The 26,456-nt window shown below is 41.1% G+C and overlaps 1 protein-coding gene across 8 annotated transcripts in view; it reads right to left on the bottom strand.

Annotated features, from left to right (window-relative positions):
• The window catches only part of LOC148039805 (transcription factor-like protein), a 149,544-nt gene extending 127,658 nt beyond the window's left edge, over window positions 1-21,886 (bottom strand). For 4 of the 8 annotated variants that reach the window (XM_087694113.1, XM_087694104.1, XM_087694122.1 and 1 more), the window contains exons 1-2: window positions 21,618-21,886; window positions 10,921-11,016 (exon numbers count right to left, since the gene is read on the bottom strand). In XM_087694113.1, the coding sequence (XP_087550239.1) occupies window positions 10,921-11,016; window positions 21,618-21,730 (209 nt within the window). In that variant the 5' untranslated portion in view covers window positions 21,731-21,886. The remainder of the gene's footprint in view (window positions 1-10,920; window positions 11,017-21,617) is intronic. The other 4 variants (XM_087694141.1, XM_087694150.1, XM_087694160.1 and 1 more) reach the window with 3 other exon arrangements.
• Between the last annotated feature and the right edge of the window lie 4,570 nt (window positions 21,887-26,456).

A 26,456-nucleotide genomic window follows, 5' to 3' on the forward strand; every position in this document is an offset into this window, starting at 1 on the left:
CGGAACGGCTCGAGAGAATTCAGTGGAAACCCTAATTTGGGAGGCTCCAATCCACATCTATAAATAGATAGGCTGCCCACCATTCAGCCATTATCCTTGTTTGCAGGTTACACCAGCCCACACACCCTCTGTTGCTATTGGCGCCCAGTTTCCAGCCTACAGCCCGCCTCCATCTGCTGTCCAGCCATCATCGACTACAACCACATTATCTTCAACTTGTCCATTGTTGTAGGCGACAGCTCTCAACTGCTGGCGAATGCTCCAGATTTTCCCAGACTACTGTTCAGCCTGCCATCCATCATCGCCAGGGTCAACCAACCTGCATTTACAGCATTGCAGATCCTGACACTCTCCGACACACCTTCTCCAGCTGTCGCCCTGCTGTTTACAACACCTATGCACAGTTTTCAACTTCCGATCGGTGGTATACTGCTGCGTTAACCAGTTTCCAGCCTCGAGACTGCTGTGTTTTGGTGACCAGCCTGCTGCCATTCACTATTCAATACTCCTACACTCTGACTGGTGGTCACAGACTTGGGATCCGTCTCCGGTGGACGTCACACTCCAACATTGCTCTACCCTTGAGCACACTATACACTCTTACATTCATTTACAGCATTCATTCACTTCAAAGTTGTGTTCTCTCTCTCCCTTCTTTTGTTTGTGTTTGAGTTTTGAGTTTGCATTTAGGGTTTGAGTTTTGCCCTCTGTGTCTATGTTTGTCTCTTTGTGTTTCTGTAGTGGTCATATACTCTGTGTGTCCTCAATGCAAACCCTAGCAATTTTCTTCACACGAGGTCTTCTAAGAAAGAGCCGTAGTCAAGCACCTGTTGAGGATATACACCGCAGTGTTAGCAACCTCAACTTAAACGCACTCAAGGAGCTCTATTGCGAACATCATAGAGTGTGCCATTTTCATGAGTATCCAGTTCTGACACTCTACGACTCTATTCTGAGAGATGGACTTGGTAGAGGTGAGCTGGCGAGAGACGCCATAGTACTATAGAAACTTGAAAAACTCGTGGAAGAACTCGCTACCACTATCACTCCTTATGCAACCAGCACGACGACCCGTCTGGTTATGAACCAGCAGCACCCAAGCAGAGAAATATGTGAAAGCATCGGACTTATACTTGAGGAAGTACACACACATACATCTCGAATGATCATCCACTATTAAAAAGAACTAGAGCGCGTTGTTCAAGGCAGCAGTGGATATGGGCCCACAAAGATCAACATGAATTGATCTAAGAGGTGCCTCATCTCTATGTGTAGACCGCTAAGGAAATGGCTTACAGTGTTGCTTCCTGAGCTAACGTGCTCTACAGCTTCAAGTGAGAAAGGCCCTCAACCATCTCACGACAAGAAGACAACTCGTAAAGAGAGTCATAGCTAAGATGCCCTAGGCGGAAATGCTAAAGACGCTCATTGTTTGTAGGCTCCCGAGATGTGGCTAATGCCTAGATGCTATGAAACATGGAGCCCACGGCTATCGGCTCAATAAGAAAACGAGTCATGTGGTGTTGGGTGTTAAGTCCCTTCGTCTCCGTGTATATAGTCATACGGGTGTGAACACACCCTTATTGTACCCTAACATATAAATACATTCTTTTATTCTTTGTATACAATTACGATCTAGTACACCTATCGCCGCATTCACTCTCTCTAACTCTCAGCTCTGCAGCTCACGTCTCAATCTCGTCCTCCATTGTGCACGCTCTCCCCTTCAAACTAGTATCACAGCATTGGTAACGGTGTTCACGCTTCCCAAGAAGTGTGAATCAGGTCTGCACAAGAAAATAAGCTTGCTTTTGCATAGCAGTCCACAGCTGAGGTGACACATGTACAAGTGTCAGGTCCAAGACAGGCAGCGGTCGACAAGTAACAAGGCAATCCTAGCAGACGGTGGGCGACAGGTGTGAGGCAACAAGTGTGTGGTGACCAGCAAGCACCACGACTGGTTGGGCAGGCACAACGTTGTAGACCAGCGATGACGATGAGGTAGTAGGGCGCTAGCACAACGAGTAGTCGCAACCCGCAGGGCACGCAGGCACCAGACGTGACACGCCAGCGACCAAGCGCCACGACCATCACGAGGCAGTGGTTGGGCAAGCGACGTGACACCTAACAGGTCACGAACCTGAACGGCGGGTCAACGGACCCCTCTTCCATTTTTTTTAATCAGAAATTTTGGGTTATTTTATCTCCTTTCTTCCAGGTGTTCGCGCACGCAAGCATAGTGCGCAAATTTGTGCAGATTTAGGCCCATAAAAATGAGGCTTTTCCAGATTTATGTTGTTCATGAATAATTGAGGCATCAACACTTGTTTAGTGGGCTGTTTTCTCTTTTTTCTGTTTTCAAAACAATGTGATAGATTGGATTTTCCTCTTTTCAATTTCTTCCGAATAAAAAAGAGTTTAATAAATTGCTTTCAAATTTTGTCAATCTGGAATTGGTAGAGACTCAAGGAACCGCAGTTGCTGGCGACGTCAAAAATTACAGACATTGTGCGCGTTTAAATTGGGGATTTCGCCAAATTTAGTAAAATTTTGCTCATTTGAGTAAAATTTCTCAACATTGGACCCATAAAATTGGGGCTTTTGCTGTATTGGTGAAATTTTGTTCAGCTGAGTCAAATTGGCTGACATTGGTGCACATTTGGATCCAAGAAATTTGGGACTTTTGCAAAATTTTGTGAAATTTTGCTAATTTTGTCCGTTTTATGCTTTCGGAAACATGTATTAATGCAATCGAACATGTATTAATGCAATCGGGGCAGATCGGTCAGTGAAATTTTGGGGCTTTTACTGAAATCTGTGGATTTTGGCAAAGTTGATGCGTGAAATGCATTTTGGGAATATTGCCGAAGCAATCTTGTTGTCATAAGCAAAGTGATTTAAGCATTTTTTTATCTCCCACTTGTGCAATTTTGGAGAAATTGTAGAGATTTCTTGGTGTTTTGTGTATCAGAAGTTGATACGAGCACATATGTATGCAATACACATGTTGGATAGCTCCCATTGAGTTGATGTTTTGCTGATTATTCATGTTGCAGCAGTCTTAGTGATCATTTGCAGATCTGGGATTGTTGTAGATGTATTTTTGGGTGATATTGCTGAAGTGGGAGTTACTTGGCAATGATGTATGCATTTAATGTATGCTGAAGTTGCAGTCATACTGCTGAAAGCCATTTGTTCTACTGTTGTACATGTACTTGGACTGAATCTTGCTATTATTTGCTGAAAAATTGGACTAAAATCAGCTGATATTCAGCTCATTCTTGCTGTCATAAATTGCAGCATTGAATTTCTGGTGTATTGCTGAAAAATGGCTACAAATGCTTCTAGCAACAGTGACACTAAATCCCTCTTTGAAATCAAGAGGTTTGATGGCACTGGCTTTGACTTGTGGAAGGATAGGATGCAAGGCATTTTGTTTCCAAGGACTGTGAAGATGCTCTCTTGGAGACTAAGCCTACAGCTATGACAGATGTGGATTGGGCTAGACTTAACAAGAAGGCCATTGCATACATTAAAATGGCAGTGTCAAGTGCCTTGATACAGGTTATGCTATATGGAAAAAGCTTATGGACACTTATGAAAATACAACTCCTATGAATCAAGTGCATCTTATACATAAACTTGTGAACATGGAGTTGGATGAGTCTAAGCTAGCATTTGAGCATTTGAGTGCTTTCACAAGCGTTTTGACTCAGTTGCAGGACTCTAGTTTGGCAGCTTTCGATGATAAATTAAAAGCTATTTTCTTATTGATGACTTTGCCTGACAACTGGGAACCTTTGGTTGTGTCACTTAGCAACAACCCCGCGGTATACGGTACTTTATTACTTTCATTGATGATTTCAGTAGAAAGTCATGGGTATATGTACTTAAGAGCAAAAAGGAAGTGTTGGATGCTTTTAAAGAGTTTCATGCTTTTGTTACCACATAGAAAGGGCTTAAGTTGAAAGCCATAAGAACAGATAATGGGGGTGAGTATGTCTCAAATGAATTTAACAAGTTTTGTGAGATGCATGGCATTAAGAGGGAGTTGACAGCCCTTATAATCCTACATCAAATGGCGTGGCTGAAAGATATAATTGCACACTTTGTGAGAGAGTCGGATGCATGCTGTCCACAGCTAATCTCCCGCAGCAGTTTTGGGGAGAGGCTCTTAAAACTGCAATTCATGTATGCAATCGCTCTCCCAATCCTACATTGAAAAATGGCATCCCTAAAGAGATTTGGTCTGGCAAACCTGCTTCATATGACCATTTGCGTGTCTTTGGTTGTGATGCCTTTGTGCATGTACTTGTAGAACAGAGGACCAAACTAGACATGAAATCCATCAACGGCATCTTCATGGGATATGGAGATGAGGGAAAGATGGGTTATAGAGTTTGGCTTCCTCAGAGCAGGAAGATAGTATGCAACCGAGACGTAGTATTTAATGAGGCAAAGTTGCTGAAAAATGCTACACATGGTGAACTTGACAAAAAGAAGGTCAAATTTCAGCATGAACAGCCAGCCATTCGGCAGCCATTCGCTAAAAGTATTGTCCCTTTTGATGTTGAAAATGAGCAGCAACCTATTGTGCTACAGCTAGAAGATCATGGACAGTAAATAGATGCACAGGATGAAGTAGGACAGCAAGAAGAACATGCTGAAAACAGATTACAGCAATAAGAAAATGCTGAAAATCAGCCACTTGATGATGGTGTGCACATTCCTCAGGATGTAGGCCCACCGCCTGATAATACAGATCACTGGGTAAGAAGGTCTACACGTGTCAAAAGGCAGCCACAAAGGTTTCAGCCATCTTTGGATTGCATTTTGTTGATTGATGACGGTGAGCCTCAAACATTTAAAGAGGCACAGTCATGTGAAAACAAGAGAAAGTGGGAGCTTGCTATGCAGGAAGAGATGAAGTCTCTATATGCAAATAACACATGGGAGCTTGTACCTTTGCCCAAGGATAGGAAAGCTATTCCTAATAAATGGGTTTACAAAGTGAAATGTATTGATTGGAAGCCCAAGTTCAAGGCACGGTTGGTTGCTAAGGGCTATACACAGAAGGAAGGCATAGAGGTCTAGGAGGTCTTTTCACCAGTGGTGAATATGACTACGCTCCGTGTTTTGTTTGCTCTCACTGCATCCTTGGATTAAGAGTTGGATCAAATGGATGTAAAGACTACTTTTCTTCATGGTGACTTGGATGAAGAGCTATACATGAAGCAGCCAGAAGGATTTGCCATTCCAAGAAAAGAGCATTTGGTTTGTAAGCTAAACGCAGCTTATATGGGCTGAAACAAGCCCCTAGACAATGGTACAAAAAATTTGGTACCTTTATGCTCAGTCATGGATTTAAAAGCAGTCATTAAAATCACTGCTTATACACTAAAAAGGTTAATGATGGAAGCCTTATTGTGCTGGTTTTATATATCTATGACATGCTGATTGCAAGACAGCATAAGAGTACTTTGAATGCTCTTAAGAGGCAGCTAAATTCAGCCTTCTCCATGAAAAATTTAGGGGCAGCTGAACACATTTTGGGCATGCACATTAAAAGAGACAAAGGGCAACATTTGTTGTTTCTCTCACAAGACAAGTACATCCACAAAGTACTTGACAGGTTTAATATGCCCCTACCACTACATACAAAGCTTAGCAAAGCTGATTGCCCTAAGGATGATGCAGCTGCTAGTACCATGAAGGATATACCTTACGCATCAGCTTGTGGTTCTTTGATGTATGCCATGGTTGCAACTTGCCTTGACATTTCTCAAGCAGTGGGAGTTGTTAGTAGATTCATGTCTAACCCTGGCAAGCCACATTGGGAAGCAGTGAAATGTATCTTCAGATACTTGAAAGGTACACAAGAAAAGTGTATATGCTATGGAAAGGGTACACTAGAGCTGCAGGGATTTTGTGATTCAAACATGGCAAGAGATCTTGACACTAGGAAATCTACCAGTTGGTATGTTTTTACTTTGGCTGGTGCGTCAAAAGTGGTGCAGCAATGGAAGCATAAACAACATGTTGAAATAAACTGCTGAAACACAAGACAAGAAAAAATAAACACAAATATAGATGAGAACTCAGATGTATGCCCAGGAAACGGAATCCATATCGAACACGAGACAGCAGCATACAACAGTGAGTCACTAGCTGTGTGAGCACCCTGGCACCGGCTCCTCTCTCCTCAGAAGAATCCACAAATGATGGCTGAAGTACACAAGAGGAGGAGGAGCCTTAGAAATATATAGGCATAAAATGGGGGGAGCATTAAATGCAGTCGGCCAACATTTAATGTTGGTCAGCCAGCATTAAATGCTCCCTAGCCCTAAAAAAAGGGCACCAAAAAATGCCAGTAAAAATACTGCCACAGCCCTGCAGCATAGACTCACCCTGAGCTGAATAATCTGCTAACACCCTCTCTCAGATTAGGGGTAAGCTGATACAATACAATAGTACAATGATGGGGTATCATAAAATATACAACATAGAACTACTAGAAGAAACATGGATATCCAAGCAGTGAGTGGCCAGCCCACCACCAAGATGCCTCAGAGAGTATCTCACGTCGATATCGATCATAACAGCACCACCTGAAAATAGAGAAAAATCACAGCAGCTCTCTGTGTTATGTGACCATGGAATCCCTGCCTTCGGCCAAAACCGCCAAACTGTCCCCTCATGTGGGCTCGAGACGAAAGCCTCCCGCTCTCTATCAAGTACCCAACCCATCATGAACCTGGATATCAATCCTAGCTCCAGGATTTGTACCTACCAGACTTCGGTCGATGTGTCAAGGATGTCCCTCTCTCGATCCTGTGCATCTGTATAGACATATAGATGAGGCACGGCTGCCCCATCTCACCACCCTCTCACACTTCCTCTCTGGCACTGGAGAGTCGTGAGGGATATCCGTATCATCACCACTAGAAAGCAGCTAAGGAAGGGGCCACTAGGCCCTTCCCACAATCCGAAGAAAAGGATCCCTTTCGTGCCTTGGACTTCGCCTTGGCTAGAGGATCGAAATCGGAATCTGAGGTAGATGATGACTCGCCGAAGGAGTCCGCATCCCGCTTCGTCTTCTGCTCCTTTTTCTTCCTGGAAGCCGCTAACCCTTTGCAGTCCTTCCTTAAATGACCTTTCTTGCCAGTGGTAACACTAGACCTTCGACTTTTTCATCTTGGAACCCCTCTCTGAAGCTGCAAGAGCCTCACCTGAACCTCCATAATGTGACGGAAGCCTCCCCTGTAGTCGCAAAGTAGCCTCATGCTCAAGTAGCATGGAGAACATGTGAAGAAAACTAACAAGAGTCGTAGATGTCTGCGCCCGTAAAGCATTCGCTACGCCATCAAGCTCCCAAGGAAGCTTGCAGAGTACCCTACCAACAAGATGTGCCTCTAATAGGGCAAACTACATAGTACGAAGCTGGTCCTGGAGTTGGGTAACATGAAGTAGGAAGGATTGAATCGTATCTTTGGATTCAAACTTCAGTTGTTGGAGCTGGCCATAGAGAGTAACGGCCCACATGGTGGAAGGAGCCTCGTATAGCAACTGTAACTTTGACCATACTGAAGTCATCGTACAAGAGGTGACCGCCGGTAGGACTTCTTTGAAAACACATCAAAGTAATGCTGAATAAGCACGGGCATCATCCGAATCCCATGTAAGCACAGCCTCCTCATGGTTGTCTTCATCAAAATCAGATGGAACTGGAGAAGGTTGTCGAGGACATGCCACAACTCCATTAACCACGTACCATAACTGTTGAGAATCAGCAATCACACTCAAACAGCCTCTTTGTATGGAGTCTCAGGGTCAAGGATATGCAGGCTAACTTATCCCATATGCACAATGGTGCCTACTGCAGTTTTCTACTTTCCTATAAAGCATTGTACTTGCTTCCTTTCTTAAGGCAATGATAGTACTCTTTTCATTTCAATAAAGTGTCTGTCATTGTCCACATACACAAGACTGTGTTTATGAGTCCAAGTCTCAATCTTGGAACCTAATTCACTTGTGTAACAAACAGTGTCCATTCCATCATGAGTCTACACTTCTCTTTCCATCCTCCATAGCTTTCGGTTATGCCATGCTCTAGATCCCGCATTTCTCACATGGTATCAGAGCACAGACGGGCATGGCACTACTCCTCCAACTCCAGCTCACTCTCATCTAGCTCAGTTTGAGCTCAGTCCAGCTCAGGCCAAGTCTAGGACTTCATCTCCTACTCTTTCTTCTCACTGCCATGCTTGGCAGCCATAGCTACACAGCACATACCCTGCTTTGAACACTTATATCTCCTCATAGAGACCATATCTCTTCACGATTCCTTCTGGGGGAATCTTCCCCAACATAAAGTCCTCCTCCTTGGCACCTCACACCTAAGCATTATACACCTTGGAGTTCAGCATTGTCAATCTTCTCTGCTTCTGCTGTGGATGTCCTCCATAGCCAACAGGACCCAGCTCACTTGGAGCTTCTTGATCTCCCTCCACAGGCAGAATTTCAACACGATTTCTTCTGGAGAAATGTTCCTTGGCTCAGGGCGCAGCTTCCTGTCACTTTAAACACCAACATTGGTGATCTACAGCTCCAGCATTGCAGAAATTCGCTGTCGCTGTCCAGATCTGCGCCGTGTCTGTTCGAGCTCCCTGCGTGCGCCGTGCTGTCCGCGATCTACACGATTTCCATGGGGCTTTGATAGCCCATGAAGTCAGCTTCCTAGGCATGTAAAAATTTTTTTAAATGATCAAGTATAGCTCCTGCAATGTTGAAAAAACCAGGCCCCTGTCTCAGAAACCCTAATTCCACCATAGCCAAAAGCTTCAAAATCTTGACATTTTTCACTGTTTCTCTCACTGAAGTTATCAACAGTGATTTTAATCACTGAGCAATACTCTCTGAAGTTCATTAAAGTACTGTCACTCAGATCTGAAGGCATCAGCATCAAATCAAGAAGGGGAAGATCACTTGGAGTAAAAGACTTTTGCAGATTTGGTATTCATTGACACTCAGTTAGTGCTTTTTAGCACTTGTGTCTCTCAATCAGTTCTTCTGTTGCTCAAATCCAATAAGTCTGAAGTTGATTTGCTACTGTTCCCGTAAATCTAACATGGAAAAAGACTCTCCAAATGCTCGATTCAAAGGAGTCGGGTTCCACACTTGGCAAACCCGCATCAAGCTCATTCTGATGAAGAAGGGTCTCTGGGCCATCACAAATGGCAAAGAGAAGAAACCTCGGGACGCGGACCTTGCAACTACTTGGCAAAAGAATGATGACAGAGCTCAGGCCATTATCAAACTGGAGCTAGACGACAGTTATATCCATCATGTGGATAACTGTGAGACCTCACAGGATACATGGAAAAGACTTGACACCCTGTTCGGTGCACAATCTAAATCATCAAAGTATGGTCTCCTGATTGAGTTCTTCAGGCTTGAAATGAAGTCCAGCACATCATTTGCCACACATCTCAATTACATGGAAGGACTCCTAACCCAACTTGCAGGAATCAACATTAAAATGGATGAAGATGTTTGCATCGGTGTTCTACTTAAGAGCTTGCCTCCTGAATATAATAATGTATCAACAACTTTAATCAACATGCCAAATCCTGAACTTATTGATATCCAGGCATCACTGTTAGAAGAAGAAAAGAAGCTAAAAACTAAAGAAGAACCAAGTACCTCTAGAGATGAGCATGCATTATATGTTGGCAACAGGTACAAAGGCAAGAAGGATCAGCTCTTCTGTGACTTCTGCAAAAGGACCGGACACACCGAGAAGTTCTGCCACGCAAGAAAGAGATCCCAAAAGGCCTATCTAGTCGCAGTCAAAGAAGAAGAAGAAAATGGAGCAAAGGAAGAAGAAGATGAAGATGAAGACCACCAGGATCGGAAGGACAAGACTCATCAGTCCTTGTACTCTCATAATTCTGATAGACTGTTTTAATAGCCTTGTATTTTCCTTGCCCTAATGCTTCCTGCCATAAGCTTTGTAAACTCCTTATGTAACTTGGCATTACAGTCCCTGTACACTTTGTGAGACTCCTGTTACAGTCTCTGGATGTCCACCATGTTTATGGTACCCACACTTAGCTTTTTCTGCGACAGCCTCTGGTGTTTTGCCATGTCTGTGGTATGCCCACACTTTGCAGGTGGTTCTCATTACAGCCTCTACACACTTTGTGCCTTTCCTAGTTGTGATTGAGAAGGGGTGTTGAGAATCAGCAATCACACTCAAACAGCCTCTTTGTATGGAGTCTCAGGGTCAAGGATATGCAGGCTAACTTATCCCATATGCACAATGGTGCCTACTGCAGTTTTCTACTTTCCTATAAAGCATTGTACTTGCTTCCTTTCTTAAGGCAATGATAGTACTCTTTTCATTTCAGTAAAGTGTCAATGTCATTGTCCACATACACAAGACTGTGTTTATGAGTCCAAGTCTCAATCTTGGAACCTAATTCACTTGTGTAACAAACAGTGTCCATTCCATCATGAGTCTACACTTCTCTTTCCATCCTCCATAGCTTCCGGTTATGCCATGCTCTAGATCCCGCATTTCTCACAATAACCGCTTCTGAATAAACCAAGCCTTCATCACCGCACTCCACGTGTAATAATCAGGTCCATGGAGCTTATCATCAGTGGATGTGCATGGAGAAGCCATCTGGAGAGGATTTAGAAAAGAAGTAGAGAAAAGAAGGGATTGGGAGAGGGAACACAGCCAAACCACGAGCACAGACTGCAAAAAGCAAGAGTTCACATGCAATATAACCCAAAATCTGATCAAAATAAGCCAAAATCTGCTGCACAAAGTCAAAAAATCAGTCAAAAACTGTCAAAAACAGCAACAACGGCCTAATGATGGAAGCGCATAGCCAGGAGGAGATGCAGAAATACCAAAACGCAGGCTGAAATGAAGGCGCAGGCTGTACGGATGCTAACTGCAGCAAAAAACGCCGGCAAAACTGGTCGCCTAATTGGAGCAGCAGCTGCCTGATCAGCAAGAGGGAAAACAATCCTGAAATCAGTAATAAAACACAGCAGAAACACAATACCTGAAAACTGATACCATGTCAAAAGTGGTGCAGCAATGAAAGCATAAACAACATGCTGAAATAAACTGCTGAAACACAAGACAAGAAAAAATAAACACAAATATAGATGAGAACTCAGATGTATGCCCAAGAAACGGAATCCATATCGAACACGAGACAGCAGCATACAACAGTGAGTCACTGGCTGTGTGGGCACCCTGGCACCGGCTCCTCTCTCCTCAGAAGAATCCACAAATGATGGCTGAAGTACACAAGAGGTGGAGGAGCCTTAGAAATATATAGGCATAAAATGGGGGGAGCATTAAATGCAGTCTGCTGGCCGGCCAGCATTAAATGCTCCCTAGCCCTTAAAAAAGGGCACCAGAAAATGCCTGTAAAAATACTGCCACAACCCCTGCAACACAAACTCACCCTGAGCTGACTAATCTGCTAACATGGTGGGGCAATCTCTTAGTGTTCAAGATTGCAGAAAATTGTGGCACTAAGTACTACAGAAGCTGAATATATTTCAGCCACAGAAGCTTCTAAGGAAGCTATTTGGCTTGGCCATCTGGTCAAGGATTTTGTCCTTTCTTCACGTACTCCAATGCTTGGTTGGGATAGCCAAAGTGCAATATGTCTCACTAAGAATGCCATGTTCCATACACGTACCAAACACACAGATGTTCGGTATCACTTCATTCGACAGGTCTTGGATGATGGTCTTGTAACACTAACTAAGGTCAAAACCCAAGATAACCCTGCAGATGTTCTCACTTAAGTGTCTTGCAAAGGCTCAGCATGAGCATTGCATTCGTTTAGTGGAAGTTGGTTAGCTTAAAGATACCACTTCGGGCCTTTAAGTGGGAGGTTATTGGGTGTAAAATCCCTTCATCTCCATGTATATAGTCATACGGGTGTTAGCACACCCTTATTGTACCCTAACATATAAATACATTCTTTTATTCTTTGTGTACCATTACGATCTGGTACACCTATCTCTGCGTTCACTCTCTCTAACTCTCAGCTTTGCAGCTCGCGCCTCGATCTCGTACTCCATTGCGCACGCTCCCCCCTTCATGTGGTATAGGCCATTAGGCTGTGCCTCACCAGCGAACTATCACTAAACCAGTCTGAGAGTCAAGAACCTCGATTGTGATCGTTGTAAAAAAAATTGCTTGCCCCAACCGGCAAAGCTATTGAGCAGATAACAAGTTCACTCCAAGCTAAGAGACATGGTATACATTGTCCATCAAAGCCAAATCCGAACCCTTGTCAGTGGCAAAACTAACGCAACCTTGAGCCTTGATCTTGACCGAGGAGTTGTTTCCTACGCGGACCCACCCGGCTGCAACGGCTCAAGTACGGAGGAAGATGTCCTCTATAAGAGTCATGTGATGTGTAGCTCCACTGTCCACAATCCAAATAGGTGCTGATGTGGCCGGTTGTGACAAGTGGGCCTCTGCGATAACCTCATCGGAGAGGCAACTCACAGATGTAGACAAGACTCGCATCGAATATCTCTATGAAGCGATGTGCGCCTATACAGACCATCAGACAAGCCCTCTGGAGTTGAGAATGTTGTCGACTGAGATGGCTGACCGGTGGTAGTGTGAGTTTGACATGTCCACCACTGCCCCTTGCCATCACCTTGCCTCCCTTGAGGGGGGTTACTTGACTGAGGGGCAGGGATCTGTGACTTGGATTTTGGTGCTATGTCTCTTGCTTTTACACAATACTCGTCATCAAAATGGCCAACCTTTTAACAATGTTAACCATACCTATTCTTCTTAGGTACGTATGGAACAAATACAGGGTAGGGTTGGAATTCCAACCCTTGCACAAGATCCCATAGGTTTTGTGAGTCAAGGACATCTCATCAAGTTCAACCAAGTTGTAAAGTTTGACCCGTAAAAACAAGTCTTGCCACATTGAATGCATGCTTGGCGGAAGATGAGGTAAAACCATGAGGTGTCAGGAATGTGGGGTAAGATGGATGTGGAGGATAAGATGGTGGTCGTGGTTGTGGTCATGGTCGTGGTAGTGGTGGAGATGTCTCATAAGAAGCAGAAGGGGAAGAGGTGGATAGACAGAAATAGGCTGTGAGTATCCAATGAGTGCCAATTGATGCGGAGGCATTGGAACATGAATGTTTCCATAAGGTGCCGGTGGAGGTAGATGCACTGGGACACGTAAGCCTTGTCCAAATGTTGGCTAGGACACGGCATAATAACCAAAAGGTCCACTAGGTAATGCCATGGAGGCAAACTGTGGCACCAACTGATCCACACTCAAGAGAGACTAGGGAGAATACCCAAGCTGCAATGATCCTGAAAGTGTGAGAGGACAAGGTGGAACACCACCTGGTTGAGGAAGAAATGAGGTTCTGACGGCTGTGCCTAAGTTTGAAGAACCCCCCAATGTGGTAAATGAAAACACATGTGATCTTACATGAGAGGCAACATGTGGTGCACTTAATGGAAACTGAAAGAATGTAGCATCAGAATACGAGGGTGGGATGGGAGGGAGATTAAATGGATTTGTAATAGGTGTAGATGTGAAAAATAATGTGGTTTTCTTTTGTCCATTTAATGCATTAAATTGAAATAATGATGATAAAGATGCACCTACTTCATTTTGACCTTTGAAAACAAAATTGTTTGAAGAAAAAGAAGAGAAAGGAGTACTCATAGTTTCTTGTTTTAACTACTTACCTAGGCTTGAATTCATAAAGAAATATCTATCTTCCTCATTACTCATAAACCAGAAGTTGTTTTGTATACGCCCTTCATCATGAAGATCATCCATATCAATAGGAGAAGAGGAATCATCATTAACAGAATCTGAAATGATAGACACACATGGCACCGAAGGAAATAAGTATGAAGGCAATGGAGTATACTCTATACTAGTTTCCACTTGCGGATGGCTAGTCCTAAGTGGAGATTTCGCCCTTCCTGCATGGTCAATAGATCAGTGCACCGAATCTAAAGGGTGAAATCCAGACTTACTTTCTATCTACTGCTAGGCTTTATGCATCAAAATGAGATCGGACTCAGCTGCAGTGATCTTGTAAGGTTGTGGAACTCCATGGTAGTCCAATGTCTGTCCGGCCATGTCGAGAGCTTGTGAAGCAAGCTGTGACACCCACTCCAACTCATTCCTCGATGGATTTAGCTTGAATGTGAGAAGTGGTGCAGAAGTAGTGTTCAAAGTCATCTACCCTTTTGTTGTTCCTAGTTTTTGTGTAGAGCTTTCAGATCAAGGCCTAGGTTTCTCTCAAAGAGCTTGGCTCTCGTACCATGTGAAGAAATACCCTAACAGAGAAACACAAATAACACCGTACGACAAAGCATAGACTGATAGAAGAACACAGTTAGGGTTAGGGTAACTTAGAGACAATGAACATAAAGAATGAATGAAATGATATGACTATTAAATATACAATGTTCATGCAACAAACACACTATGTAGTGAATGAATATTGTACCTCCAACTCCTATATCTCGAGGATTAGGACAAGGGTAATGTGCTAGGGAGTGTGTTGTACTCCGAACAAATCCCGAATCACAAGGCAGCCTCTAATCTCCAAGTATCAAACACTAACAAATGCAACCAAGGAAGGTTGGATATGATACAGACAGCAATGCAGGAGAGAAAAATACTAAAAACACAAGTGAGAAGAGAGAAAGACTAAAAATGTTGGCTACAGGAGACAGAAAACAGCAAACACAAGCTATAGGAGAGAGAAAAACTAAAAACGCATGAAAACATGAAAAACTAGCAGCAGCAATCAGCACACTGAAATCAGCTCTGAACAGTGTGTGGTAGGCTGGAAACACGTGCCAGATTATTGTAGACAACAATAGCCAACTTGGACTGCGATATCCTCCGCATCAGAGGTGTGGGCAATAAGTTGAAATACCTAAAATCTGCAAAAACGAGATTAAGGCTGAATGGAGAGTAGCATACCTATTCATAGAAAGTCTGGGCCCTCCCAAGTGGATTTGTACTTATAAGATATAGATACTCTCCACGCATTTCTTTTTAAATAAACAAGGTTTCTTCCTTAATTCAGCATGTTTTGGGGCTATTTAAGTAAAGCTAAGGCACTTTTAGCTCAACACCCTCTCATCACAAAACTGCTCAAAGGCTTTAGAAACATACTCACCCCCATTATCTAACCGTAGGCATTTCAACCTATACCTGGATTGGTTCTCAACCAATGCAAGCCAACACTAAAAGGTAGCCAAAAAACATCATATTTCAATCTTATGGAATATGCCCAGACCTTATGTTAGTAATCATCAATGAATGTGACAAAGTACTCATGCCTCCTAATGACTAATAGGGCATAGGTCCACATGCATCAGAATGAACAAGAGCCAAAGGCTCACCCATGCGCAGAGTACCAGACTTCTTGTGCGTATTACCTGTCTACCTACCATACAAACAATGATCACATGACTAAAAATACTTAATAGTCAAGGGACGAAAGATACTACAAACGAGTAAGCATTTTCATTCCCTTTAAGGACATGTGCCCAAGGCGACGACGCCAAAGAGATACATGTGGAATTGCAGCCGTAGACAAAACATGATCTACGGATCCAGATACAACCAAGGGATATAAAGTATCAACCTTAGCACCACATGCCAGAACAAGGTTCCCACGACTACTCTTCCAAGAAGAATCCCCAAAGAAAACAAAGTAACCCTCATCATCCAGTATGCCAGTAGAGATAAGACTCTTCATGAGAGCCGGTACATATCAAAGATTATGTAAAGTAAATATACTGCTTGAATCAAACTTCAATCGGATATCACCAATACCAACTATCTACAATGCCAAGTCATTCCCTAAACGAACAGATCCAGTCGTATTGCGATAGAAGTAGAACCACTCTCTATGAGGGGTCACATGAAAGGAAGCCCCTAAATCTAACAACCAACAGTGAGTAAAACCAGGCGAGGCATAAGTCAGCTGTGACTCATCCAAAGAAGAAGCTGCAAGTATATAATCATCATTAGAGTCACGTTACTGGACTACATTAATCTCTTTGATCTTAACACTAGACTTAGCAGGGACAATGTTACAATCATCAGACTTGTCCTACGCTTTCAATTTGCCCTTTTCCTTGTGCTTGCCATCGAGCATTTCATGGCAGTGCGGCCTAATATGTCCTACTTTCCCACAATAATGGCATGTCAAATCGAACTTACGTCCACAAGACTTACTATGAGACTATCCACAGGACTTAGAATAAGACTTTTGCGAGTCTCTACCACGACGGTCATTCCCGCTCTTGCCATCATAGTGACCCCAAACAGTCAAAGCATGAGAAATACGAGAAGCATCCATATTCTTTCTATTTATCTCCCCTGTCAAAAGTGCACCCTCTACATCAAACAATTTCATCCCATTCTTGCGCATATTTGCACACATAGCAGTACAAAATGTGTCCCAAGACTCGAGCAGTATAACCAACAAAAACAAATGTGAAAATCAGTCCTTAAAGTCAATATCTTGCGATAACAGCTAGCCAATGATAGCATGAAAATCCTACATGTTAAGAAACATTGGTACCTTGCTTCATACGAAGGTCCATAAGCTGCTTTAGCCAATACATCTGAGAAGCAGGGCTCTGTTAGCAGTCATGTTTGTCATGCCTTGTCATCTCCTGCCTGTGAGCCTCAGTCTGAGTCAAACGAGGACATTAGGAGCTCTGACATGTCTATCATGTGTTATGATGGGGGAGGCTAGTCACTCTCGACTGGCTATCTTAGGATGTGTATTTCTTTTTGGCCTCTTTTAGTGGGCAGCCACTGGCTGCCCGGCCACTTTTTTGGTCACTGATGTGGGGCGCCCATTTTAGGGCATTTTTAGGGTTTGCGCCCATTTTAGGGTTAGGGTTAGGGTTTGTCCTTTTGCCTATTTATTAGCAGCCCCCCTCCCCACTTGATCACTTGTCTTCTTGCACATTCCGACACTCCTCCCCCGTGGTGGTGCTGCCATCATCATCAGCCTGATTTGGTGCCCTCACTGACGTTGTGGGCTGCGTGTAGGGACTAATCAGTCTCCTTCCGCCTTCCTGTTTGTATTCAGTATTCATTTCAGTCAGTGCAGATTTCTCTTCCTTATTTTCTGCTTTCTCTCTCTCTCTCCCTCCGTGTTCGTATTCCCTCTTCCGCAGCGCACTCTCACATGGTATCAGAGCCGAAGGAGAGTACACGGAACTGAGTTCTACGCGGGAGAACACCCACAACCTTGCGTTTGCTGGTCAAGACGTCTCCAACAGCAGATGCATGACCTTTTGCACCATCTTCTTGATCAAGTCGGACTGTTTTGGTGTCACATCTTTGCGTTTCCTGCTGGCATCATCCCCAAAATCTGCGTTTTCAGCCTGGGCGACCCTCCTCTAGCTGGGCGACACTCCACCAAGCTGCATTTTCAGCTTCTGTGGCTGCGTTCAACCTCTGGCGGCACTCCTCCAAGCTGGCGACCTCATTTCTCCTTGCGTTTTGAGGCAGGAGGTTGTTTTTCTGTGGTGATTGCATCGTTAGCACTTGCGTTTGACATCATCCTTGTGTTTTGTGCAAGGCGGCCAGCTCAGGAGCTTCTGGTGTTTGTGTTTCGGCACCGGCAAGCTTCCCTTGTTGTGTTTTGGTGTTTGCAGATATTGAAGATGTCTTATCATCAGTTTACGGGCTTTGATGACTCAGATGACGAGCTTTTGTCTCGACACTCATCTGAATGGAGGCGTGATTTCTATCACAAGGACCGTCGTCCAGAGTCTATTCCTCTTTCCCGTCCCCCTTCTATTCATGTATCTCGGCGAGCCCCTTCCAGTGGGCCGAAGATGCAGCCTTTGGTACCCCTTGTACAGGTACTCCTACTTCCTCAGCTGCCCAAAGAGGACCGGTTGGATGGCTCCAACTTTTCTCTATGGTCCTGCAAGGTGGAGTGTATCTTGGACTCCTTCGATCTTTAGGAGCTTGTTTCTGTTCCTATTTCCTGGTCTAAGGTGGATCCCGCAGATGGGACATCTATGGATCGTGCAGCCTTATGGGATCGGCTCAATTCTAGAGCCAGATCTTTCCTCTTTCTGAGTTTGCAGGATTCTGTCCTTGTTCATGTTCACAAGTTGAAGATTGCAGCAGACGTGTGGAGAAAGCTCGCATCTCTCTATCAACAGAAGACGTTTGCCCACCGGATATCTCTAGAAAAGAAGTTGCGGATGCTCGCTATTGATGATAGTCCTTCCCTGAAGGACCACATCAACAGATTACAGGATATGAGGGATGAGCTTGCATCCCTCGGTCGGATGATATCTTCTGAAGACATGGCTATGATTCTCTTGACTCAGCTGCCATCGCCTCGGTTTGATGTCTTCTACACCAGCCTTCTTACATCGAGGACCCGTGAGAAGCTTCTATGGGAGGAGCTATCCCCGCTTGTCTTGGAGCATGACGAGCGACTCAGAGAGGTCAGTGCTAGTGGATCCGACTCCACTAGAGCCTTTCTTGCAGGTTCGGGAGGATAGAAGAAGAAGAAGAAGTCAAAGGCTAAGAAGAAGGACACTTCTTCTGGCTCTGACTCAGATTCAGAGAGACCGAAATGCCCACGATGTGGGAAAGGGACACATCCCGAGGAGAAATGCTGGAAGAAGTACCCTCACCTTCGTCCGGGAGCGAAGGGTAGATCTACATCGGAGCCTTCTTCTACCTCTACACTAGCTGTTACCCATGAGTCAGTGTTCCTTCATATCCATGCTTTGGAGGAGGATCCTTCTTCCGTGGCTGCAGTGTCTTCTGCGCAGCCTTGGTTAGTAGATAGTGGTACTTCGAGTCATATGACTCCCCGAGGTGATTTGTTACAGGATCTCTGTCCATCAGAGGGTTCAGTCACTGTTGGTGACATTTTATCGGTGCCTATTAGTGGTGTTAGCACATTGCCTTTGTTTACCGACCGACCTTTGAGCTCCTTTTCACAGGCCCTACATGTTCCGGATTTAGGCCTTCCCCTCCTCTCAATTTATGGCCTTACGAGGCTTGGCACACGAGTGATCTTCATCGAGCATGCCGTTGTTATTGAGGATTCTTCTACAGGAGCTGTCTTATCTACAGGTTGGCAGGAGAGCGGGCTTTATAGGCTCCATTCCCCTTCTTTGATGCAGGGTCCTCCGAGGCAGTCTATTGCTACACCCGTTTCCGCTTGTGCACCTTCTATTCCACAGGTTCCTTCCCATCCCCCACCTTCTCCTCCGGTGGTTCCCTCGTACCCCCCATCCCTTTTAGCGGGGGGCGATCTCGATGATGCGGCTGTGGATTCCCTGGCCCCTAGTGTTCTAAAGGGGGATTCCCAGGCTCGTGAGGAGGACTACTCTCATAAATAATACAACAGTCTGTAATTACAGCATGCTGAAAATTATGTACAGCAGTAAGAAATCAATGCCAAATAGTGGCAATCACTGATACAAAACAACCTACAGCATGTGAGCAGAAGTTGAAGTAGCTAAAGCTCAACTGCAAATAAAATACAAAGCTCAATGTAACATTCAAGTATCGAGTAAGTGGCTCCCACTAGTATAAAAGTCAGATGCCAAACGAGCAAACAAAGCTCAAATCCTCATGTGAGAGACATCCAAGCATCCAAGATATATCAAGTACATAGCTGGGAGCATAAGACCCAATAAAAGCTTCAAGACTGTAAGATCATAGACCTCTGAAGCATCCAATAAAGTAACTGACAACCAATGTCAAATGTCCTAAGCTCAAATCAAAGCTCAAATACATTCAATAGCATAACCAAGCATAGAGCTTCAATGTCATGCACCAATGCATCCGATAGAAAGCCTGAATAGCATGAAAAAGCATGAGGCATAGACTGTTCCTATTAAAAGCTTGATGTCCACTATATATACAGCAATAAAATGGCAGTCAAGTCTGAGCAAAAGTAAGCTCAATCAAAGCCCAAAAGCATTCCGAGAGCATGGCCAAGCATGTGGCATCAACCATAGACATCAATGTATCATCCCAAGTAGCCGAGAAGCATCAACAAGCAATTGGCATATGCTTTCACTGATAAAATAGCATTCAGCCCTACTTATTATAGCAGTAAAAATGACACTAAAATTGAGCCAAATATGGGCTCAACTCAATCTAAAAGCATCCCAATACATTGGCCAAATATTCCCCAAGTGTCCAGTATTAAATGAACATCCCGAGAGCATTGCATAAGCCAAGAGCATGATATTTCCCAGACAAATAACATTCAGTCCTATTATAACAGCAATGATATCTATGAGAAAACTGAGCTAAAAGAATACTCAAATCAGTCCAATAGCATCTTAAACCAATGACGTATGATCCTCCAAGTATCCAACGATAAAACATAGATATATGGGCATCCCGGGAAGCATATACGAGCTCCAAACATTGAAGATACGGCTGTCCCTAATTTATGATAGCATGCTGCCCTGTTTGCACAATTAATAGTTGAAGCTCAATGACTCAAAACCCATGCTCAATGTTAATGGTCAATGCTGAGAGAAGTGGTAAATAATGCCAAAGAGTGGTTGCAACCCTGAATACTGCCTGAAATAAACTCAATGTAAGCTCAAAAATGCCCTAAGATAGTCCCAATGAGAAGTCCTAAAGCAATGAAAACTCAATATGAACCTCAAGAGGTGGAGCTACGACTGCCAATGGTAAAACCTTGCTATAAGTAACTCAAATGGCGCTAAAGCAATGCCTAATTGAGCTCAAGCTCATGAAGAAGAAGGCTCTGATACCGATTGAAGGGAAAAGTCCAAGTGAAAGCAAGCAAAAACAAGAGAGATGTGAGCTATGGTGGATGGAGCAAGAGAGCAAAAGAGAGAGACTCAAGATGTGGAAACTTCAACAGTCACAATGTGTGATTGGCCTTCCCTTTATTCAAATGTCACTCAAAGAATAAATAATGAAGTGACAATGATGGACACCCGTCGCCTATACAGTGTGCAAGTGTCGGTACTATCAATGTAGTAATACATGGGCAGCTAGACCCAGACGCCTTTACCCCCAACACTCAATTCGTGGCCTTACTAGGCTTAGTACCTATAGGCTAGGTTGTCTTCACCAACTGGGTTGCCGAATATCCCTAAGAAAAGTAGGGTAGCTATGTGTTTAATATGGTTCACTTCTTCACTTCCTAATGTATCCTTGATCTCCCTCTTTGTCCCACCCCTCCAAAATTTAAAAAAAGGATGAGAAAAAATATCATATTAATGAGACTTCCTTGGAACAAAATATCCTCAAGGAGATGTAAATTTTGCTTGATAATATAATGTTCACAAATTCACAATTCTCACTTTCTAATAGTACGAAGCAGCCCTGAAAGGAACTTCCATATCAAATGCGATGCGTCCTCAATCTTGGCGTAGTTGGCTATGAAAAATCAACATCTCTCTCGATAATGCAAAAGATACAACGATAATTATGTCCTCGTACATCGTCCAAGTTGTCCGTAACTTCCGACGTAATCAAGATCGAAGAAGAATGGCCGGCAAAAAGCCTTACCTGAAAACAGCCTGACAGGTCCAGTGGCTGTCGTAGAGGCTATCAACCTTCGCGGCAGGAAGGCCTGCCACCATGTCCATGAAGTCTCTCGCAACAAATTTGACCTTCGGCATTCTTGTAAAACCTCAGAATGACGCTGCAAGTCAAGGCACGATTTACCCGTCAGACTTTGTGAACGGAGAGCTTCTGACGGAGCTGTCGTAGCATACTTCTCCAATGGGTGTTTATTTGTTGAGAGGTGTAAGATCCTAAGGTTTTCAAGGATGCTACTATAGAGCCTTGGAAAGTTTCTCCTCCTAATCTATATCTATTTATCATTTTGGCTGGAGGTTCGGTATCTCTCGAACCTCCATTTTTGTCCCCGAGCCTATTTTTGAATCCCAAGCCTGTTTTAAATTTTTGAATTGCATGCATGTAAGGTTGAGGGAGGTTAACGTGGCTTTAATATCCCACGACCTCTTTCTCTCATGATTAGTGAGAAACATCTATATCATAGATTTTTTCTCTCTTTTCGATTGCTTGGTTGTAGGGTGGAATTCTCTGGAGCAGAGCAGCACGCTTCGAGCAAGGGAGCACGCTTGGAATTGCTTGGAGCAGGGGAGCCAGCTCGCTCAGGTGCAAGTCTCTCTCTCTCTCTCTCTCTCTCTCTCTCTCTCTCTCTCTCTCTCTCTCTCTCTCTCTGTGCCTGCACCTTCAAAATGCACCCCCACCAAGTCTCCCAACTCCCCCCGCGGCCCGCCAAGTCCCCCCCCCCCCTGCCAAGTCTCCCAAACCCCCGGCGGCCCGCGGCACTGCCCGCCAAGTCCCCCAACCCCCCCCCCCCCCCGCACTGCCCGCCAAGTCTCCCCCCCCCCCCCAACCCACGGTGCTGCTCGCCAATTAGTTATATCTAATTATTATTGTTATATCTAATTAGTTAAAATAATTAATTGTTAATGTTAATGTTAATGTTAACGAAATGGTTAATGTTAATAAAATAATTAATGCTAATGTTAATGTTAATAAAATAGTTAATGTTATGTTAATAGTTATTAATAGTTAATAGTTAATGTTATAGTTAAAGTTAATTAATTAAGTTTAAGTTTATAAGTTTATTTATTAGTAATTATGATTATGACTGTTTTATTATTATTATTGTTGTTGTTTTTTATTGTTATTATTGTTAATTGTTAATGTTAATGATAATAATAATGATGAAATTGTTTTATTAGTTTATTGTTATCTAACTAACTAATTAGTTTTATTAGTTTATTGTTATCTATCTAATTAGTTTGTTTATTGTTATTTATTTAGTTTATTAGTTTACTAATTAGTTTATTAGTTTACTAATTAGTTTATTAGTTTATTGTTATCTATCTAATTAGTTTATTAGATAACATGACTATTTTATTATTGTTGTTTTTGTTTTTGTTTTTTTTATTGTTATTTTTGTAAATGTTAATTAGTTTATTGTTATCTAATCTAATTAGTTTTATTAGTTTATTGTTATCTATCTAATTAGTTTATTTATTAGATTAGATAACACGACTATTTTATTATTATTGTTGTTGTTTTATTAGATTAGTTTATTTATTAGATTAGATAACATGACTATTTAATAGTTTATCTAATCTAATAAATAATTATGACTATGACTATTTTATTATGTTTATTGTTATCTAACTAACTAATTAGTTTTATTAGTTTATCTAATCTAAATAATTATGATTATGACTATTTTATTATGTTTATTGTTATTTAACTAACTAATTACTTTTATTAGTTTATTTATCTAATTAGTTTATTTATTAGATTAGATAACATGACTATTTTATTATTATTGTTTTTGTTTATGTTTATTGTTAATGTTAATGTTAATTAATAATTAATGATTAATGATAATGATAATGATAATGATAATGATGAAATTGTTTTATTAGTTTATTAGTTTACTAATTAGTTTATTAGTTTATTTTTATCTAACTAACTAATTGGTTTTATTAGTTTATTGTTATCTATCTAATTAGTTTATTTATTAGATAGATTATTAAATTAGATAACATGACTATTTTATTATTATTGTTGTTGTTTTTGTTTATTGTTAATGTTAATGTTAATTAATGATTAATGATAATGATAATGATGAAATTATTTTATTAGTTTACTAATTAGTTTATTAGTTTATTGTTATCTAATTATGATTATGATTATTTTATTATTGTTGTTATTTATTGTTATTATTGTTTTTTTATTTAGATATTATTAGTGTATTATTGTTTAGATAGATATTATTAGTTTATATATATATATCTAAATAATAATATCGAATCTAAATAATAAAATATGGGTGGCATGAATCATCACACATCTACACATAGCCTAGATTTTGTAAATCCTTCATCTTTCCAAACCATTCATCATGATTGGTCATAAAATTAGATGAAATTAAACCTATTTTACTAGTAATCACCAGTATATCCCATATCACAATCTCATGAAGAGGATATGCCCCGTTCCCTCCTTGAACTTGAGTAAATTGGCATATTTTATTGTTATTTTTTATTATTATTGTTTTTTATTTAGATATTATTATTAGTTTATATATTATTTTATTAGTTTATTGTGATATTATTTTATTTAGATTAGATTAAGATAAGATTTAGATAATTAATGTTATAGTTAATAAATAATAATAATAATAATTAAATAATAATATCTAATTAGTTTATATATAATATAATATAATAATAATAATGATGATAAACGATGAATGATGATGATGATGATTATTGCTGTTGTATTGTTTTTTAGTTTATTGTTAGTTTATTTATAATTTATTGTGGTATTGTTTTATTTAGATTAGATTAAGATTTAGATATTGTTTTATATTATTATTGTTATCGTATTGTTTAATATTATTATTATTATTGTTGTTGTTGTTGTTGTTGTTATTACATTCTTATTGTGTTATTTTATTTTTTTATTATTATTATTCTTATATAGCTATATAGTTTTGTTAATGGTTGTTATCATTATTATTTTAACTTTGTTATTGTTAGTTATTATATTATATTATATTTCATTTATTGTTAGTTTATTATTATTTTAATATTTGTTATTATTATTTTATTTTTATTTTAATGTTTATTATTATATTCCATTTAAAGTTCGTTTAGTTGTTATTGTTATTATTATTATTATTTTATTATTAGTATATAGATATATAGATATATATAGATATAGATATAGATATTAGTTTATTGTTATTGTTATCTTATTTTATTATTGTTATTATCTTGCTAATAAACGTTTTAGGATATGTGTTTTAAGACATGGAGTGGAAGGTAACTTTAAGATATGTGGAGCTAAATTATATTATAATAATATATAGATAAATAGATATAGATATAGAAGATTAGATTAGATAGATATAGATATTAGTTTATTGTTGTTATTATCTTACTAATAAATGTTTTAGGATATGTGGATAGAACTATCCTTTGCCTCATTGATTGCAATTCGTGGGGCATTATTAAACTTAGAAAGATATTTAGTGTGTGAGCTATATTTTTATTGGCATCATACAAACTTAGGTCTAATACACGTGTATTTTATGGAGTTGAAGGTTTTGTAGTAACTTTATAAGATATATATATGTATTGAATTATATTAATTATATTACTATTTACTTATTCGTGGTCATGACTTTCATTATTGAGAGGTACAACTATCCTTCAAAACTCATTGCGATTTGTGGGGTTGGCATGGATGTAGTAACCCTTCATGGCATTAAAAATCCGTTATTGACGTTTTTAAACTTAGGAGATTGTTTAGTGTGTGAATTATAGTTTTATTGGCAGGGGTAGGGAATGTTGCATTATCCTGGGGCATGATTTTCTAAGAAAGGATATTGTATGGTGTGCACCATGCAATGTTAGGTACACCACCTAAAATACCAACTCGCTGGTCATTGTGGCATTGGCTTTGATCCTTGACTTTTCTCATTATGCAAGGGGGGTTTTGCATCATAAAATGGATACATCCATTGTGACAAAAAGCCTAATCTCTCAACTAAGGAGCCATGAGAATTTGCTTGAAATAATCCAAATGCATCTTGAAGACCCACTTGAGTCCTATGTGTGGGATAAACAAATTGAAACCTCACTTTAGATGCTACTTACTATAGCAAATTCTATTGTAGTCAATCATATGGTCTAATGCACGTATGTTTAAATTTAATGCATTGGAAGTTAATCTAATATCATCTAGGATTTTCCACTGTTTCTAATTTTTAAGATAAGATAAGAATAGTTGATATGCACCTGGATGTTGACGCATGTGTTTTGCGCAGGATGGAGGAAAAAAATGCGTCTGTAGCAAATGTTGTGCAGTGCACTCCTAGTGTGCAAATGAATGTGTGCAAAGGGAAAGAGGTTGTAAGGAAGAAGGCAGTTCGTCGTGCACTCATGCATGTTGGAGGATATGAAAGTTCTTTAGTTTTTTGAGATTCATTCATCGCTTGGATGGGCTTGAGAAGCAAGTAAAGGCACTATTTCGACGTCAAAGGGCTTCGATTTCTCTTAGTGAGAGCATTGATAGCCGTCTACAGAGGATTGAGAGAATTTTGGAAGAGAAATACGAAGGAAACCTTTGTGATGGGGTGAGGATATAGGATGAGTTGGAAGAAATCAAGGGTTACATAGGCGAGATATATGACCATGTTCGAAAGTATTGGCCACGTATTGGATCCTTGGATGATCATGATGAGAAGACGAAAGATCTTATTGACAGTGCTGGTCACATAGAGGATGGCGTATGTGAGTTAATTGCTCACAAGAATGAAAATGTTTCCCTTGATGT

The sequence above is a fragment of the Lygodium microphyllum genome, chromosome 2 (genome assembly GCF_053477565.2).
Source record: "Lygodium microphyllum isolate KBCC chromosome 2, Lygodium_microphyllum_v1.1.10, whole genome shotgun sequence".
Classification (NCBI taxonomy): domain Eukaryota; kingdom Viridiplantae; phylum Streptophyta; class Polypodiopsida; order Schizaeales; family Lygodiaceae; genus Lygodium; species Lygodium microphyllum.